Here is a 15986-nt window from a genome sequence, read left to right on the forward strand (position 1 = left end):
AGTCATCACCACCCACCGCCAACTCTTGGGCTACACTTTTATCAACAAATAGTGGGACTGACCGTTACATTATAACGCTCCCACGGGTGAAAGGGCGAGCATGTTTGGTTGGACGGGGATTCGAACCCGCAGTTTGCGAGTCGCGCGCCCTAACCACGTTGTTGCAGATTCAAGTTTTTGTTCAGTATTATTTATGTCTCGTGCGAGAAAACACCCCACCTAACATTTTACCATCACATTAGGCAGGTTTAGAAAAGTAGCTATAATTGTTTCGCTAAGTATGTTACGACTCTAAATTTGGCATATTTTGTTCCGCAGGTGTGGGAAAAATATTCCCTTTTGTGGTCGGCAAACAATTACTCGTTCCTGAATTCGGTTAATAATCAATTTAAACTATTATATTTTTGATACTCGTATAACTGCTACCACGTAATTTGTGTTTGATATTTTCGAAAAGCTACTCAAGGATTATCTGCGCTAGTTTGTTATGGATTTCGCGCAAAGCTACACGAGGGCTAACTGCGCTAGGCGACCCTAATTTAGCAGTGTAAGACTAGAGGGAAGGCAGCTAGTCATCACCACCCACCGCAAACTCTTTTACCAACGAATAGTGGGATTGACCGTCACATTATAACACCCACACAGCTGAAAGGGCAATCACATTTGGTGTGACGGGGATTCGAACCCGCGACCCACAGATTGCGAGTCCAGCGCTAGTCATCCCTATTTTGAACAGATAGACTGGAGGAGAGGCATCTAGTCGACACTTACCACCGCTAACTCCTTACCTTATCACGCCGAGTTTCATTCATAGCTAATACACGCAAGAGTGGTTCTTCCTTTCCAAACAAGCATTTTGCTTATGTTAATATAATTTACAAATGCAAAATTTGTTAATACAACGAAGTTTTCTTTAAACTTTTTCCTGCCATCGTTTCCACGTTAAGGCGTGGCGTATTTGACGCTTTTTCTTTCAAAACCTTTGAAATATACGTTGATTGAGTTGTGAAGATCCAATTTCATTGGTTAATATGGACGAGTACATTTAAATTCAACCAATCACCTAAGGACGAGGGTGGCGCCTTGGTTACTTAGTTTAGTCCAGTTAATTGGATTAGTACACAATTTTATAGGTACACGTGTAAAATTCATGATGGTTGATTAAAGAGAGTTATGAGCAGTAAGCATATGCGCAAAGTTTGCGGGGTAATATGACCCAGGATTATTTATTTTGGGGGCACATGCCCCCCAAAGTAAGTCTTACAATACGATCATATAATGTTACTCTACTCATCTGTAAGGTGTGGTATCATCGCGAGCCCAATAAATCGTTTACAAATTTGCAATATTAACGTACGTTTCGTGGTATCTCATATAGAAAAAAAACAACAACAAACAGTAAATCAAACAAATGATAAGAAGTTTATGTGATAGATTTCTATTTTTCTCCAGTCTCGCGTTTTCTGGCAGGGAAACTGGTCAACAACGTGTACGTGATTCCCGGAACTTCCAAATTACCTTGAGGACACAGGTGATCGGAAAACTGGTCAACATAGTGACATTAAGTGTTGAAATTAGACAAGACTTTTCAACTTGTAACTTCCGACGATTCTGTGTTTTTATTCGTTTCTTATTCATAAAAAATATTATCGCTTGTGTTTCCATACTTCAGAAAGTTTTGTGTTAACACCAGTTTCACCAACACAACCTCTCACAGGATGGGCACCATGTTTCTTTATCATCAGATGCGGTTCTATTCGAAGTTTGGTTATTCTGAATGGTGTTCGGGTATTTGTGTTAATTCAACAAGAATGGTAGCGTGTATTACGATGTTACTTTTGTATTTAAAACAGACATACTAGATAATGTTTTGTTAATTCATTTTGTTTATTATTATTTGTAATTAAGCACAAAGCTACGCAAGGGGCTATCTGTGCTCTGCCCACCACGGGTATCGAAACCCGGATTCTAGCGTTGTAAGTCCGCAGACATACCGCTGTGCTACTGGGGGGGGGGCAATTCATTTTGTGGATCAAGAAACTTAAAAGCCATATTCTATGGCAGCAAGAAAAAAGATTAAATAAAAAAACAAGATGACACTAAGTGACGGAATATATATGATATTGATGGATAAAAGGAATTGCTTATATTAACTGTAAATGTTTATTTCAAAGTGGAAGATACGTTAATCACAACCGAATACAGAAAAATAACAGGAACGCCCTTGGGAGCCGTATTTTCATATCTTTTCTGATTACAGTACTCTGGTGTAAATAACTGTGGAAGTCAGTAAGTATATGTTGACGAATCAACGATTTGGCTAATTAGGCAATTTTGTTTATTTCTATACAACTTGTTACTGTAGTAAATTATAAAAACAGGCATGTACATATAACAAGTAGATACAGATTTTGACCAATTAGAAAACAAAGCATACAACTGTTATTTTCCTATACAACTCTACCGTTACTGTAGTAAGTTATCAAACAGGCATGCACAAAGTACAAGTGATCTAGACCATCAGGAGCGGAGTAAAGAACACCAGAACAGAAGAGTAAGAGACAACCACACTAAGAAGCTAAATTCCAAATAACTGTCACCTGTGTAAAGAAAACATCTTCTAGTAGTGACTAGACCAATCAAGAGATGGTCTTGTAATAATTGTGCACAGGGTCCCCATAATCATAACCCTCAAACACAAAAAAGTTAAAACACTATGCATGCCAATTTCAAAACACATCACATGTTAAAAAAAAAATACTAGAAGCAAGTCGGGCCTAAAGAAAAATATCTACATTGCTGAACTTTAAGTAGATCTTGTAAGAGATCCAACCTTTCAAATATGGTTTAATAACTTAGCTACACTAGGTTTATACTGACTAAAACAAAAAAAAACAACAACAAGCATTAGGCTGAAAAAAACAAACTATTTTGGCATTTCAGTGAATCCGAATGAATTAATTAGCATCGTAAGACTACACCAACTATCTGAATGGTAGTTTCCCCGTGATTTACTGCTGTTCTGGAAATTCCTCAAGAAAAGACAAGGAATAATAGACACACACAACTGTGATTATTATAGGACCAAGAACACATGCGTGGTTGAATCATTTGGTATTAAAAATAACACATAACCACAGGGAGTTTATTTAGTCTGAAGAACTTATGAGTATCAACACTACTGGTTGTGTACAAGTGTTAACAATAAAAGGCTTCCTCCTAGGTGTAGCAGAGGTGGGAATGCTCATCAGTCTCCAGAGGATCACTTTTCCTGTGTTTCCGTGGGTTCTTCTCCATCACCCTGAGTATCCGATGTCCATAACTGGGCAAATACAAAGATTAAGGTTTAATTCGTCTATCAGCGACAAATATTATGCCCTTAACTACCGACTAGTTGATTTAATAAAAAGGCAAACATCTATAAAATATGGTGTATGACATAATTATCAAACTCTGAAAAGTATTTTAAGCGAAATACAAATCATACAGAAAACATTTTTCTGTTTTCCAAAACCAAAACTACACTATACTAATTTTAAAAATAAATTTCTTCAGAACAGAATTTAAAATTAACCAACATTTTTAAAACAAACTGTTTCTACACTAATAAAAGCCGGGCAACAAAACGATGATGATGACTTACTGTCAAATTGTCCCTCAGCAGCTGCATAATTAACGTACTGTCTTTATAAGAGTCTTCATTCAATGTGTCTAACTCAGCAATCGCATCATCAAATGCCTGAAAAAATTGAATGTATTCGAAGATGTCAGAGATTTTCCTACATTTTGTACTTACCAGTTTTGGAAATTAAAAAAAAATAAAAAACATTCTAAATAATTTTTCCACTGATCACGCTCTATATGTATTATCACAACACTGAATTTTTCTTACAAACACAAATGTTAGGTCAAGGTAACTGGAACTGTTTAATGCAACACAACGTAACTCTAAATAAGACGACATTTTTCATGTTAACACGAATCAAGTGATCCCAGTGTATGTAAGTAACTGTTACTCTCTGAAACAATTTAATTTGATGATACGCGCATTACTAGAGGGCTATTCGTGTGTTATGCTATAATGTAAATGTGACAAGATTACCATGTTACTTAGGAATATTATAATTTAATGTTCCTCATGAAACTTAGCATAACAACACTGAAATGCAAATTAATTTAGCTAAGTAACTATGTTGTTATGTAGACTGATTAAAACTACAAACTATTGACACCACTTTCCTGTACCGTAACTATTGACACAACTTTCCTGTACCGTAACTACTAACACCACTTTCTAGTTACGGTACAACTAACACCACTTTCTTGTACCGTAACTATTGACACAACTTTCTTGTACCGTAACTATTGACACAACTTTCCTGTACTGTAACTATTGACACAACTTTCTTGTACTGTAACTATTGACACAACTTTCTTGTACCGTAACTATTGACACAACTTTCTTGTACTGTAACTACTCACACAAAGCAGAGGAATTCAGGTAATTAAACTACACTGTCACATCAGACAACAGAAAAAGAGATTAACTTAAAAAATACCACCAGCTTTATATGAATGTCAACATGTTTACTACCTATGCTACTTTGTGGTTAGAATCTATTAACAAACCAAGCATCTGTATTTATCTTCTGTGAACCTGTGCTCAGAAGGTTGTCTTAGACTAAGGAGTTTAGTTAAGATATCCTATTTCTGTAATATCACACCAAAGAAGTATGTAAACCAGTAAAAAGTTCCACAAACCCTGTTAATTATTTTGTATAGAAGGAACAACAGACCACTGTGTATATCTTTAAAAAGAGTAGAAATCACATCTTTAGTATGTTGGAAGGTTTGCCATGTGGAACCCTAAATTATTAAAGTACCAGAGCGTGAGCACACGTGGTAATTTCACTTTCAAAACATAAATCATTTCTAGCTCCATAAAACTCCAAAAAATAAGTAATTATATTTCTGTACTACATAAATACAATACCATTATAACACAAGCACTTTCAAAAGGCAAAATTTTCTTCTTCAGAGGTAAAGAAAGCGTCCCAGTTATAGGGTATTGTACTTTTGTGTTAAGTTGACTTTTTGAAACTATGTTTTTCGAACATTAGGAATATATTCCTGAAGCGATTTAACAAAACGCTACTGTGAAACAACATTTAATTAAACAAAAATACAATACTGCAACTGGTATAAAATAAAAAGATCTGTCACTGCATTCTCAATTGAGGATACGCAAGAAACGGCTCACGGTGTCCTCAACTCATTTAAAACAATCCGAGATTTCTCGGACTACACAAATCTTAATATCATCGCACCTGAAGAAAAGAGTGCTTCATTAAAATTCTGTTAGGTCCAGTCATTGTTAAAATGTTTCAAGTTGTCAAAAACAATTTACTGTATGTCAGAATAAAACTAGAGGGCACTCAGTAAAGTGCATACCACTACCACCGATCATATATCAGTCCCTCAAAAAATACAAAAAGGTATCTGTATGTCTATCGTTATTAATGGATACGGACCATTTTTGGCAGGACAACGAAGAATAATATTCTACATATGTCCACCAAGTTTCATCAAAATAAAATCATTTTTGACTGAGTTACAGAGCAAAAACTGTGTGAAAAAACGGTTCTCATGTTAACAGATAAGGATGTTTTTGATTTTCGCGACCTCAAAACCTTTGACCCTCCAAAAACTAATCACTTCTAAGTTGGATCATAGTCCAAATGAATACCAACTTTCGTCAAAATCCACTCAGTTGTTTCTGAGAAATCTTGCCGACAAACACAGGGGTGAAAACATAATCTCCGTCCACCTTTGACGACGGATGTAAAGAGGATTATAGACGATAGAATATCACAAGTTTCATGTTTTTAAGCTAAGCTTGTCCACTCTCCTATATCAGTTTTTAGAAGCAAAAACAGACTAATCTAGTAAAAAAAAAAAATGGCATTTACTCTTTACTTATAATGGAAAGTAGAAAACAGCACAAATGACAAAGACAAATACTTATTATGGAGTTTTTAGAATGCTTACTGCTAATAATGTGAGAATGAAAGGACCTCTGTATTTTACATCCAACTTTTTTCTAATAATGAAAAGAACAACAAAATAAGTTTAATCACTTTGGTCCATGAAAATTTAAATTTTACAAATAACATATCCATTTTAAAAATAAGTTGTTTTAAAATCCCCCAAAAAAAAAACACAGTTGGTAACTTAAACAAAGGAAATGATGAAGAGTATTTATTAAACATCTGAATTTGTCTCATTTCACCTTCAAGAAAGTTTAACAAAACTAAGATAAGTGATTCGACTCATCTTCAATAAGTGTAATAACTAGTAAATAAGTTTAATCCTTTCCAGCCTGGTATCTCATTTTTATGAGGGCAAGATACACCAAGTTTTAAAAGACTGTCTATGATCCTTCACCTCATCTACAAAATAAAACCATAAGCTGTGTTGTTTCTAGGATTTTTCTCAAGTGGGACACCCATGTAATGAAGTAGGTATCAACTTTGCGAGTCATAAAAGTATAACATCAAGTAACTTTTATTTGAAGAAACAGTAAATCGAATCATTCATCTTGTTTTATTTGTATACGTACTGAAAAAATATTTACATTCACTGACAAAACTTGCATTATAGTCCTCTTCAGGCACACACGAAAAATTAAAATGAGTACCTCTATTTATTTTTTTGCATGAACTAGTATGCAGGTAAATGATTATTTTGTGCCAATGGCAATCAAAATAGCGTAAATACACAAAGTACGCGTCCTAGAGGCAACACTGTGTAAGTGAAATGTTCAGATTTAGAATTTCTTTTGAAGTATATTTTATTAAGATTTGTTTTGGATAAAGAAATAAAATCCAAACTGCTAACACTAACTTACACCATCCTCACACAACTGTAAGTTTTGTTCGAAGAGTAAATATCTATAATCTTCCTGTTGGCATACACAAAATTGGACAATGTGTGTGAAACAAAGCTGTACATTTGTTGTTTGTAAATTTTTTTTTTCTTTCTCAGTCAATATTTGAAGTTGGTGGTATCAAAACTTCTAAAACTAAGAAAATCATAAACATATCATCTGGTAGCATGGATTATTTTCTTTCTTACATTGGTGATTGTAAATTTCTAAAATTTTAGTTTTTACCAGAAAAGCCTATTGTAATCATACACCTTCAAACCAATATGGGCTTACTCTACAATGGCTTTCTATACAGTTATGTCATGTAACGATTTTTATTTCATTATAAAATGTATATTTAAAAAATAACTCTGAGGTTCAAAAATTTTTGATGGTTTATGTAAGTGTTTGTGTTTCAGGCAGTTTTGCTTTTGAGTTATAAATTTTTATGAATACAGTTGTAGTAGTGGCCAAAGTCGTGTCACTGGACTGGACAAAAAAGGTGAACCGAATGGAAGCACAGTCGTAATAGTTACAAAAAATGGGAAGTTTTTTTTAGAATAAATTTGACGATAGATGGAGACAGTGTGGCTTGTTGTTTGACGACTGAAATAAAAAAAATGGACACGGAGATACTTTCCCCTTAGGTTCACGAACAATTAAACCGGTATTCCCAGAAGTAGATCAACCCGACTTGTCTAATTACGTAACAGTGATTTCACACAAAATTTTGTCAGTCTTTTTTACAATCTTTATAAATGGGCTTGAGAATTAGGTAAAGGAATCCTACAATACAACATATTTACTGTTTCATAATACACATACATATTACATTACAATATAGACTGGACAGTAATTACTTTCAGGCTGGATAAGTAAAACTATTTTACGTGTTTAAGTATCTACTCTGTTGCAAACTTTACTATGGCAGGCTAAGCTACTTGCATACGGTTGTATTTCTTTATTCGACAATAGGCATAGCAACACGTGGGATATAAGAAGCGAACGACACATTTATAATTGTTGTCCAATCCTGACGCAATCAACAAACTGAACATACTGTTTAGTATCAAACCATACTGGTTCTAGTTTCCTGTTTACCTGCTTAGCCGAATGACAGCCTTGATCAGGGCCATTAAGAATTTCATAATAAAACACCGAAAAGTTCAGTGCCAGGCCTAGACGAGTATGGTTGTGTTGGCTGAAATTTACTCTTTGCAATATCTAAAGCTCTCTGTGACTGAACAATCACACCTAGAGATCAAGAAAGAAGGAAAATATTTTTAGAATGTTTTACCTGTTTTGCCAACTGACAAGCCTTGTCAGGAGAATTCAGTATTTCATAATAAAATACAGAGAAATTCAATGCTAGGCCCAACCGAATAGGATGTGTTGGTTGCATTTTTGTTTTACTGATATCAAATGCTTCTTGGTAGGCTTTTTGAGACTCATCTACAACACCTGTAAGTTAAAAAAAAAACTGTAATCAGTTTAGTTCTCAATCTGTTAAAGTAACAAAAGTTTTGACAAGAAAACAAATATTTGCACCATAAAACTATGACACGCTCATATTTCAAATCCAAACAGAAACATATGCACTGTATTTCTGTGAGAACTCAATGATAAGTAACTACAGAGCTAATATTATTATCAGATGTTATAAACATTACTACTGCATTTAGTTATGTATTTTATTCTCTATTATTTGCTGATCGTCACAGGATGTACTATGAAAGAAAGTATACAGAGAGTAAATTTTGTACACGTATTCATGCAGATACACACCATATATGGAACACACCAATCCACAAGAAAAAAAACAAACAAAATCAGAGATATTCAAGTACACAGTTTCAATTGATTTTACACAGACAGACTTAAAAGCTAGATATTTTTAAGTTGTGTATGAGGTATTTCATTTTCGCAAATTTTTTTAATTACCTTCACCATTTCAGGCTAGAATATGCCCTTTATATTTGAATTTTAATATCTTACAGGAACATACAATACATCATTCTACAAAACACACACACACACACACATCAGGATGCAAATTGGTATTATCATATATATATATATATACTTTAATTTTTATAGTACGTTGTTAATAAGCCAAAACACTAGTAAAAAGTCTATTCATGAAACAGGTCCAGAGAGCATTAGTGAAAATAAACTCCAGCCAATTTGAAGTGTCTTGTGAACCTGATGTTGAAACTTTTTAAGAGATTAAATCCTTCGAGCGACACTCTGCTTTGCCAAACTGCACATTGTTCAGGTGTCAATGTGTAAAAGTATGTTAACTTTATCGCAACGGAGCAGCAAAATCATAGTTAGGTTTGGTTAGCATGAGAAATACATGTCCCAGATACACCAACAAGATTCCACAACTACCAAGCCAATCCTCCTAATTAATGCAGGAGTTGAAAGAAATAACTATGAAAGTTAAAGATGAAAGCAGTAGAAGAATGCATACTGGACTTTCAGAATAATAGTTGGGGAACCACTTGTAAATTCTAACTATTACTAGGCTAACACTACAGGTGTCTACAAGACCAAAAGCCAGTCTTGGTGAGGGTTGATAAAATGGTTGAGCTTTTGGAACTTCTCACTAAATGGACAACCATTCTTGAATCAGATACCTCAGCACGCAAAAAATATATCAGCCACCAGTATAAAATGTCCCTAAACTACTATAATTTAACCAACTTTCTCTAATAGCAACATAACAATCATGTAGCTAGACTTTGGTGAAATTAATAATTTAGGTATCAACTGTTAACTAGCTTCCTGTACAGGAGAGTCTGTTCTGATTATAAAAATTCATTCAGCTATGTAAAGTTGATTAGTAATCAGTGTTTAAATTCAGTTGAAACGTATTGATATCTCAGTATATAAAAGAAGATACAAGATGTAAGTTTTAGATTCTTACTTGTAATTGTGTATAGCTTATGTTTCTAATTAGTTTGAGATTCCAGAAGCATAAACTTAATAACGAGAAAAAAATTTTGAGGGCGAGAAGTCAGAGCTCAGATGCGTCACGTGACACATAACAATGATAACTTGGTTTCTATTTGAAATTAACAATTTAAATTTCATTCAATATCAAAATTAATTATAAATTACATTTACACGCCAAGTTTATTAACAAAAATTGATGATAATATAGTGGTTTAATTATATTTTGAATGTAACACTAAAAGGTAATTACACGCCCACTCTTGACCCTGCTATAGTAAAAGAGTTAAGAAAATCCACCTCATTCCTATATTTTGAATTATTGCATAAAAGAAATTCACTGATTTGGTGTCAGACCATTGAAACCGATACAGTTGATGCCACAACAGGCTTTGGAATGCTTGTACTTTATAGTTCATTCCACTCCACAAGTTTGGTGATTGCTTGTTTCAGCTTTTTTCTTCTATACTGGATATTTGACCAATAAGGAGAGAGAGACTGGTTAAGAAGTGAAAGGCTAACATCCAAAGACTTCTTCATTCCTTCCACCACTAGGTTCTGATTCTTGAAGCAAAGTGTCAGATGAGTACTGAATTCCTTTTTCTGAAACTCTCTTGGGAAAAGGAATGCCTGGAACTATCTTTCTGCATACATTAACAGCGTGGTTTCAAATTGAGAGATTGACGAGTGGCTCTTGCTGTCACTGTTACTTCTCTCGGAGATTTCCTTTTCAACTTTTCACGGTACTTATAAGAATCACAGTAGTAATTTTGTCTCTCTCAGAACTCGTATACATCAGTGAACATAACTGTTGATCAAACCTGTGAGAAAGACAAACTGACATTGGAGTAGTTTAAAACCTACCAAAGTGATTCTCTTTATGAATGCAAGTCCCCAAAACTATGAATAAGATAATAACTAAGTTATGTTCTCATAATCTGAGTCCATCCAGTTCACAAATGACTGGACCGGCATTAGAGATCCATACATTGCTACTCCTTCCAACCTTGCTTCTATCTATATGCCAATCAGAACTACTGGAATATTTATTCTGAAATTTTCAGAGAACGTTAACAATGCCATATACTGCAACTGGTAAAATGCTTGTGGCCATAAATATCATGGAGTAGACAGAGGTTTAGATCAAAAGGCAACTCTGAAAATAACTTTTTTAATTTAGGAGTCTTTTACATGGATGTATAAAAATGGAATAAAAAAAGACTGGGATCTAAGAGAACTTCAAAATAGTACAACAATCATCTTCCTAAGTGCAGCACACCAGAAGATATTATCAATTGAACGTTACCAGTCAATGGCTGATAACTTTGGCTCCGAGCAATTTTCATAATGCAAAATTTAGAGAAAATGAATACCGGCCATATCAAATTTTTACCAAAATCATGATAACTTGGTGTATAAAAACCCATTCAAGTACCAATATTTTAAATATTTACCACTGGATATAGCAATATTCAATATGACAATAAACACTTGAACTAAACAGTTAGGTTAGAGACCCCTAGGATTCACATATAGCCATCCTTAATTCTGAACTAGACCAGAGAGAGGGTAGCCAGCTAATACCACTCTCTGGCATAAGGGTTATTATCAGCATTTTGAACTGAATAATGGGATTGACTGTCATTTTTATAACACTTTCACAGTTGAAAGAGTGGTGTGTATTCAGAAAAATCACATCTTGATTCCAGGATCCTGCAATTTGACACCTCTGGAAAATGTTTGTGTAAAAGGCCTTAATTTGAAATAATATACTAAGTAAGTTTCGTATGCTCCTTCAAACTGCAAAAATAAAACAAGTAAATGAAAAAATTCACTGTTATATATCACTTACTGTTTTTCTGATCTCCACTTGCAACCTCAGCCAGATATCTATAATAATCTCCCTTCATCTTCAGGTAAAAAACTTTGCTTTCTGCATTACTAGCTTTAGGAATCAGGAACTTGTCTAAAAGACCCTGTAACAGTTAAGATAAATGTAATTCTTTATTTATTATTAACCCTATCTAAATGGGTCTGTCCACTGGACTGAGCCCATATTGAAGAATTAATGTGTATTATAATTCTGAATTTATGTGCAGCTTTACGAAATTAGGTAAGCTTTTAGTAAGCATGTAAAAAAACAGTAAAAATTAGTTTTACTGACTCAGCCTGACCCACAGCAGTCTGAGTGAAAGGTGATTTTCATGTTAGCAATAATATATTTTTTTTTTTAACCAGAATGATTGCATATTGCAACAGGAAAACTATATATTTTAAGAGACTTAGACTGATTTAGCTTCCCACAACTGTTTTAGTTTTCTTTGAACCACGTCTAACTACCATAAAAAGCAATAAATTAAAACTTATACTAACATATGAATTACAAAGTATGTTTCGATGCCAGATTTACTGCTGAATGTTGAAAATGAATCCAATTTTGAATGTAACTCTGTAAAAGAGCCCCCTGAAGCACAGAGATTATCACATTTTTCCTTTCATAAAACACTGTAATATATATATTTAATGTAATGCTACCCTAAAGCAATGGTGTTTGAAACACTTTAAAGTCATACAGTCCTTATAGAAATGATCTTAAACAGGTCAGATAAAAATGGTCAGTATTTAAGCAGTAATGATTAGAAGGTCAATAACTTCATTTCAAATGAAAAATATGTTAAAATTATATTAAGATAGGTAAAAATAACCCAAGGGTATTTAGAGAGCATAAAACATTTTGGTTTTTGTTGTCAAGGTGACCTTATTAACTTGTGTTTTTATTAATACACTATCAAAATTAATGGAAAAAATTATTTAGTTTACTATGGCATTAGTACATCTCACCCACCATGTAAGCTTCCTAAACAACTTTCAACTGAACAAAGTTTCCATTCTTCTGCTAATAAATTATAAAACTCTTGATAATTTAAACAATAAAACTTGTATATTGTAATAAACCCTGTTCAGTGTTGTTCATACCAGATTAGAGGAGTTGTTTATTCTATCTGCTATTTACTGTTTTGAGCATTTGCCAACTGCTGCGTTCGCCCGAAGAGATTAAAACTGTGTGCTTTAACACCAGTGACTTTTAAAAAAGTTTAGTCCCCAGTTTTCAGACTGACAGACAGTTTTGTCAGGTGTAAAGTAAGATAGAATGGATAACTTATTGAACCACAAATAAGTAGCAATAATATACAATATGCATTTATGGTTTACAAAATTGTATATAACTGCTCATTACCTTATGATTGAATTACTTAATATTTTTATTCAGTTGTATATATTTTAAATTTCTAAGTATTTTTGTGATGATAAATGCAGGTTACATAATTATGGCATCCTAGGCTCTATATTGAAAAGTGTATGACAATTAAATATATACGCTTGTATATATCTCCATCTGTCTGTAAATGATTACAGTTACCACATAATTATATCTTATAGTATATAAAAAATAAAACTGGAATATAGAACTGAGAGAAAGACACTTTAGTAAAATGTAGTCATCATAATTAGTTAGGATGAGGGTTTTAAAATAACATGCTTTTCTTTACCTCCTTTTCATCTCAACAACAGTTTCCTGTTTAATAATGCTACCAGTTTGTCTCTATAATATTATCACTACCATTTGCTTTAATTTAAACTTCAGTTGCAGAGAAACCTCATTAATCTGGACATCGACAATCCAGATGTATAGACAAATCTTTACATGCTCGTGTTATGAATGTGAACAGCTATTTCTCGTAACAGATATGCACTTCCCATTGATACGTGATTTCACGAGTCACGTAGGGATTGATCGGAACTGGAAACAAAGTAATAATTACTGACCATGAAACACCTGCACTAACTAGTTGGTATTGGCTTACAATAATTTTTCTGAGATGACCATCACAGTAGGACTATATATATATATCCAAAGGTCATCAAAGTAATTTACGGTAGAATCAAATCAGTGTGTTCCCAAATGATAACATGCAGGAGTATCAGTCATTAAAACATAACGTTCATAGAAGAAAGCAAATCACCGTGCAAACCCAGATAACATCAATAAGCATTTCAGCGTAGAAAGACGTCCTCACGGGCAAGTAAACCATACCGATATTCTTTGGGTAAATATTCTAAACGAGGTCATGACATTCAAAGCATGTAAACACAGAACAAGCTTTTTATCTTTAGATGAGTGATAGTACATAAAAAAAATCTACGTGTTAATGATGAACTGCTTATTGAGAAAGCTAATCAACTTGGACAACTGCTTAGTGTAGCAGAGTTTGGACACTCCTGAGGATGGCTCTGTTTCAAAGAACACTTCAGAATAAGGAAGACAAATCTGGAAGGTGTGAAACAGCAAGTGCCAATCAAAAACAATAATTAAATATAGTAAAAATGCTATTGACTCAGAAGAATCAACTAGTCAAGCTTCTGAATAAAGATATTCTCATCTTGTGGTGACAGTGAATCTAGACATCAAAAGTGATCCACCAGTCAAGTCAGTCAGTTTTAAAGAAACATCACATGGTTTGAACATAACAAATTTATGTGAAGACAAAACAATGCATTTTTTTTGCTTAAAGCTGTTGGAGAAACTTCAAATGAAATAAATTCAGTTCAAAGCCAAACAGTGATTACATTCTTCTTTAGAATGTGATTTGTTGCATATCTAACCAATAACATGTACTCTGGTTTGAAAAATGATGTTTTAAAGTAAAGATAATGAAATACCACTTTGTTTAATTAATGAAGTACAGAATAATAGATAGGTAAGATTACTTTACATACAGGTGACTTTTCTTTACCAGTTACACGCCCACCTCCACATTTCCTGATCGATAACCGCTATCATTAGTGTCCACTGCATCCAAAGTTATTGATTTCAATATCTGGATGTCTCAATAATTTGGATGAATTAGTTCATTAAAAATGCACTAGGATTAACAAGGTTTCACTGCTTGTTTTCTTTTATATATTCTGATCCCTTACAAAGGACTACAAGTATGAAAGTTATGGACCAAATAAACCTTTTCATTTTTTTAAATAAAAAAGTATGCTCCATGAATGATGCTTCTATTTGTAATGGTTCAGGCTAAGTTAACTTATAATTGTTTTGTTTTTTAAATTTTCTGTACCTTTGTAAACTATAGGGTTAGAAATTATCAATGCCTAGCTGGCAAAATGCCAGTGGGTTCTACATGTTTACCCAGTGACCAGCAAGGAGCACCAATATCTTTTTGGTACTTGATAATATTGATCCAGTTCTACGCAATGGTCAAAATTACATTAAAAATCTAGCTGCAAGCACAAATTTTAAGGCAAAAAAGAAAGCACTACGATCATTTATTAAACCTATTCTGATTTTTGAATGTTATTAAAAAAATATCACGCAAGCACACTCGCAGTTTATTATATATTTTTACGTTTCATATCAAAAATGTAATTATTGTTACGAATGTAGAAAATTTGATAGACTTCAGGGGTTATGTAACCACGGAACTACGTAAATTTAAACTTCATCTTGAAAGTTCTGATTTGGAATTTTTTTCCCATGGTGAAGGTGACAGCAGTTTTTTTTTAACTCTCGACATAAGCCAATCAAATCATCAAGAGGTTACATGCTTATTATTAGAGGATTATGGAAGAGTTAACGATGAGTGGAAAATGTGTCATGTTTCTTTTTCAGCACACAATATTGATCTATTTTGAAAGTATTGTTTGTCATGGGAGGTAATTGTTAATTTTGCAAGGTATATATCATAAAACAGAATATTAAGATTTAATAACTTTGATTCAAGATTTAATTACATTTTAAGGTGACAATAAATTAAACTTGGATATTGCTGCCTTTAATGTTATTCACTATTTTTAGCCAACTGGTACGGTGTAAAACTGAGTCAAATTCTGGCCACAAACTACAGGCTGATGAAAATTTAAAAGAATGAAAAGGCAAAAACATTTCACAAAGCTTTAAACCAGAATGATTTGAGTTGATATGTGTAAAATACCAAAAGATTTTGGCACTGTTCAATTTATAAAGAAGCAGGAAAAATCATGGACATGAAAAGTTAAAAAAAAAAAATTATATATATATATATATATATATATATATATT

At 33.3% G+C, this 15986-nt stretch overlaps 1 protein-coding gene across 1 annotated transcript in view; it reads right to left on the reverse strand.

The window, feature by feature from the left end:
• Nucleotides 1-2321: 2321 nt before the first annotated feature.
• Nucleotides 2322-15986, reverse strand: part of LOC106467260 (14-3-3 protein zeta-like) — a 15763-nt gene continuing 2098 nt past the window's right edge. Inside the window, exons 3-6 of the mRNA XM_013927589.2 lie at nucleotides 11733-11856; nucleotides 8223-8386; nucleotides 3644-3739; nucleotides 2322-3322 (exon numbers count right to left, since the gene is read on the reverse strand). Of these exons, the coding sequence (XP_013783043.1) occupies nucleotides 3263-3322; nucleotides 3644-3739; nucleotides 8223-8386; nucleotides 11733-11856 (444 nt within the window). The 3' untranslated portion in view covers nucleotides 2322-3262. The remainder of the gene's footprint in view (nucleotides 3323-3643; nucleotides 3740-8222; nucleotides 8387-11732; nucleotides 11857-15986) is intronic.

The sequence above is a fragment of the Limulus polyphemus genome, unplaced genomic scaffold, assembly GCF_000517525.1.
Source record: "Limulus polyphemus unplaced genomic scaffold, Limulus_polyphemus-2.1.2 Scaffold2547, whole genome shotgun sequence".
NCBI classification, from domain to species: Eukaryota; Metazoa; Arthropoda; class Merostomata; order Xiphosura; family Limulidae; genus Limulus; species Limulus polyphemus.